The sequence below is a fragment of the Orycteropus afer genome, unplaced genomic scaffold (assembly GCF_000298275.1).
Source record: "Orycteropus afer afer isolate SDZICR_OR568_19922 unplaced genomic scaffold, OryAfe1.0 scaffold00099, whole genome shotgun sequence".
NCBI classification, from domain to species: Eukaryota; Metazoa; Chordata; class Mammalia; order Tubulidentata; family Orycteropodidae; genus Orycteropus; species Orycteropus afer.
In genome coordinates this window covers 8,092,936-8,097,593 of record NW_006921686.1, presented here as the reverse complement: position 1 = coordinate 8,097,593, position 4,658 = coordinate 8,092,936, and the positions used below count along the sequence as shown (strand labels likewise).

The following is a 4,658-nucleotide window of genomic DNA, read 5'->3' as shown; positions in this document are numbered from 1 at the left end:
ATGCCCGCGCCCGCGGGGGGGCCGGAGCGGGCCAATCAGCGGCGCCGCTGCCCTGACAGACGGCCCGCAGCCCCGCCCCCGGTACTGCAGCTGTCCTGCCTCCACTCTCTGCAAAGTGGCGGCGCCTTCAAGAAGGTGGAGCGCTGCGGGGGCTGGGAATCCCCAGACCCCGCAATGGGGAGCCGGAAGACCCCTGCAGTGTGGGGTGGCGCCTCTGCGGAGGGGTGCTGAGCGGAGGAGCCCCGGAAATACCCTCATTGTGTGGGGAGGGTGCCCCCAGGGAGAGAGAAAGCCCTGAGGGGGCCTTGGGGTGAGAAAAGCCTGATAAACCTCACAAGGAGGCAGGGGGACCTGGAGAGTGTGGGGAGGATGTAGTCCAGGAGGAAGGTGCTATTGGAGGGGGAGTTGGAAGGGGGCACAAGAGAGCTGTAGAGACCCCAAAATGCTGCAGAGGCCGGAGGAGCCCTGAGACCAGTCATTGTGCACCCCCTTCCACATACACTATGGCAGAGTTACTAGGTGAGGCACAACTGCCCAGGGGGCACTGCAGAGGGGTCCACCAGGAGGTCCAGGTGATGCCCAACATCACAATCGCACACGGCTTGACTGCTAACCAGAAGGCTGGCAGTTCAAACCCACCAGCCACTGCTCAGAAGGAAGGTTGGACAATCTACTTCTGTAGTGATACCACCTTGGAAACCCAAGGAGGGGTTGCTATGAATCGGACCCGACTCAATGGCAAATAACAACAACAATCACTCAGCTATTTCAGACCCATAGTCCCAATGCATCACACACTATCTTGTATGCATACAGACACACACACACACATACTACACAACCTATCTCACAACCTCAGACTCACAAGCCTGTAGCAATGAAATGTATATAGCAACTCCACACACCCCACCGCACACTACAACAGACCTACAATCACAGTCATATAGGGCCATAGCGATTAACACACACTCACAAATAACCCTGCCTCACAGACTCACAAAGCACACACTGAATCACATCTGGCTTGTCCCGTCGCACATGAAGACCCACACCACGCAACCAGTTCACCAACACACATTCTCACTCAACACCATCACATCCACACAGGTCTTACACTGCCCGCACTCTCCACAAGGGCCTGGTAGGTACTGTTGCAGTCACACAATGTCCCAGACACTGTCATACACACTCCTCTCCAATATATCTGGGCATATATCAAAGGCCCACAGTGCAGACTTACTCAACGGTTGCTAATTGTGAGTGACAGACCCAAAGTTGCATATAGACGCACACACACCATGATCATTCAGGCACAAGTCACACAACACCATCCCACACAGCTCCCACACAATGTGCTTGCAACAGTATCACATACCCCTTGTCGCACCACTTCCATACACACCCCAATGACACCCCACACACATCATACACCCATCACAGGGTGAGTATGCACACACACACAGTGACAGCTGGCACCCACACCCCAGGCCTGCCACACACACACAACACCCATCAGCACCCACTGGCCCCCACTATACCCCAACAGCAGTTCACTGTATGAGGAGCCCTCCCTACAGATGGTAGAAGGGGCTGAGAGAGGGAGAGAGAAGGAAACTGTCCCTGCAAGATGTGGATGTCCTCCCACCGATCAGAGTGGAGGTGTGGGGGACGCAAGCAAGGGACAGGGGGTGATCTTGGTGTATGCAGAGTGGGTGAAGGGTAGGAATCTGTTCAGGGAAATGTGTGAGAGGCTGAAGGCTGGAGTGAAAGACAAAAACAGAGAGGAGAGAGAGAGAGAGAGAGGTGAATTCAGAGCCAGAGAGATGGCTCGGGACAGAGCCAGAGAGCAGAGGGAGGCAGGGAGTCTTGGGTTCCCTGGCTTCCCCCAGAGTCCAAAGCCTCCTCCCCAGCATGTATGCAGTCCCTTGTTGCCATGGTAACAGAGCGGCCAGGCTGTGCAGCAAGGAGGCTGGGCCTACAGACAGGGCCTGTCACCATGGAGACCAGGAAAAGTGGAGGAACCATATCTCCTAACCCAGGTGCATTGCCCCCAGGCCCCCTCCCCAGTTCTGCCCCCTTCCCAGGGAAGAAAGAGGCTGTCAACACATCACCCCTTCCCCAGGGATGGGCCTGGGCCTGAGGGGAGAGAGTTGAGGAGCCAGGGAAACCTGGGGGTGCGGAGGTCTGGACCCCAGGAGATTCTAGGCACTCTCTCTCCCTCCAGCTGGGCTGAGGGAGGCCTCAATTCCTGCCACCCCACTGCCGACCCAGACTCATGTCCCCCTCAGGCACCCCCTCCTCAGACACAAGCCTAGTGAGAGTGATGACTGAGCTTCCTGTGAGGCCCTGTGGAAGTGGCAGGCAGGGAGGGAAGGCTTAGGAAGGTCACAGGGATGGATGGGGACGGGGGGGGAGCTCAGACAAAAACACAAGAGACAAAAGGAGAGACACGAGAGGAGAAACAGACACATTTTCCAGAATCGGAAAGAGGTAGAGACAGACAGACAGAAAAAGACAGAGAGACTGGCAAAAAGCGAAGATGAGAAAAGTCAGAAAGAGATACAGCCGCAGAAGTACTTCGTGAAGGTGACAGACACAGGGACACAGAGCCAGGCAGAGAAACGAGTTTGGCAAACTGGGGACACTCAAATAAAGACAGGAGAGCCTAAGAGCAGAAAGGAGGAAAGACCCCAGAAGAGATCAGCCGCATAGTGTTGGGACAGAGAGGGACCAGAAATGTCTGCAGTCACATTCTAGTTACCCTGGCAGAGAGGCCAGTCCAAGGGCAGAGACGTTGATTAGTCTGTAAAAGACGTGAAGCCAACTGGGAGGCTGACACCAGCTCGCCTCCATGGCTCTCCGGGAGGGGCGCGCGCACACACACACAGCAGGCGTCTGAGGCCCAGGTGGAGACGCCGGCGCTGCGGGAAGCGTCGCGGCGTGGGTGGCAGTGTGCACCGGGCGGGGTCTGGGCTGTGCCGCCGCCGACTGCGGAAGGCCCAGGAGGGAAGAGGAGAGGCGTGCGCTACTGCGCACCGGCCCGGCCGCCCGGTGCTGAACGGACAGCTCCCTGCGCCGGGCAACCTGCCCAGGCCTCTTCGGCTTGGTCCCTCGCCTCCCTGTCTGGCTTTCCTCATCTCTCTGGGGCCATCTAGTTTTCTAGGGCTTCTTGTCTCTCACTTGTCTCTGTTCCACCTCCACACCTGCTCCTCAGGCCCCAGCCCCAAGTCCTCCGTCTCTCTCCCTGTGCGCCATCTCTCACCCTCCGCTCCAGTTTTTTGACCTTCCGTTTTCACCCATCCTTTTCTGACTTCATCAGTCTCTGTCTCTCCCCTTTGCCTCAAATTCTCTCCCCACCCCTCTCTGCCCCATCATCGTCTCTCCCCCACTCCTCCTTTCCCCCACTTCTCCCCCTGCTACTCGGCCTCGCTTTGGCTCCGGTTGTGACCTTCACTCGTCCTTTCTCAGCTGCAGTTTCCACAGAAACCTCTAGCGGGACGGGGGAGGATGGGGAGAGAAGGCAGACACACCCTGCTCCCTGCTCCCCCAGCCCTTCAGCCCCCCCTCCACTGGATTCCTTGATTCCTCTCATGGGGCTGGAGGAGCTGTATTTTCAGCGGAAACAGAGTCACGGTCACAGAGCTGAAAATGGCCTTACAGATGTGCGCGCTCAAACACACACACACACACACACACTCACAAAGTTGCCGAGTCACCCTGACCCAGGCACACACACGTGTCACGCAGGCACCAGCACACTTACAGCTCGCTGGCCCGCCCCTTCCCCAGCCCCATCTGGTCTCCGTCTGTCTCCAGATCCTAGCATCTTTCCATCTGTTTCAGGGTCTCTGTCGGAGCCTCCCTCAGTCCTGAAACAAGGGGGGAGGGGCCAGCTGCAGGGCCCTGGGCTAACCTGGCTGTGGGCGGGGCTGAGGGTGCGGACGGTGGGCGCGACCGCAGCGGCTGCACCGTCTCAGCGGACCTCGCAGGGCCTAGATCTTCAATGCCTTCACACCCCCAGGAAATAAGATCCGGGTATCCCCACTTTTGGGGTTTTGTTCTTTTTTTTATTCCAACAGGACTAGGGTGTGGCAGGGGGAGGGATGGGGGCTCAACTGACCCCCTCCCTGGGGGGGTCTCATAGAAATTCCGAGGTTTCTCCCCAAAAAAAAGAGAGAGAGAAGAGTCAAAGGGTGCCAAGCGACACCCATCCATCTGCCCAGAGGCCCTCCCCCCTCCGGAAGTGGGGAGGGCTGCATCAAGTTTTGGGGGCCTGCGCAGTCCCAGGATGGGGTCCTCCCCGCCGACTGCATTCTGTCGGAACGGTGCCCGCAGTCCCCGACTCAACTGCTGGAGTCCTAGGTCCTGTGCTCCTCTCGCCAGCGCTGGAGGGAGGACAGAGCGCGGGCGTCCGCGGCACCCTCCCGCGAGTCCACCAGGGGGCGCAGGCAGGCTCCGGAGCCGGGTCTCGGACTTCCTGGGGACCCAAGGCAAAGTCGCGGCGTCCCGTGCGCCGGGGCACAAATTCTGTTCCCCACCTGCCAGGGCAGGCGGGGGCGGCCAGGGCCTGGGCCCCAGCCCTGCAGTCAGTCCGGGCGCCCGCCCGTTGTCACTCGTGCTCCACCAGCTCGCGGGAGCCGGCGGGGCCGGGCCGCTGC

At 59.0% G+C, this 4,658-nt stretch overlaps 1 protein-coding gene across 1 annotated transcript in view; it reads right to left on the bottom strand.

The window, feature by feature from the left end:
- Positions 1-4,609: 4,609 nt before the first annotated feature.
- GRIK5 (glutamate ionotropic receptor kainate type subunit 5) overlaps positions 4,610-4,658 on the bottom strand; it is a 99,454-nt gene continuing 99,405 nt past the window's right edge. Inside the window, exon 20 of the mRNA XM_042781260.1 lies at positions 4,610-4,654. Coding sequence (XP_042637194.1) covers positions 4,610-4,654 — 45 coding nt within the window. The remainder of the gene's footprint in view (positions 4,655-4,658) is intronic.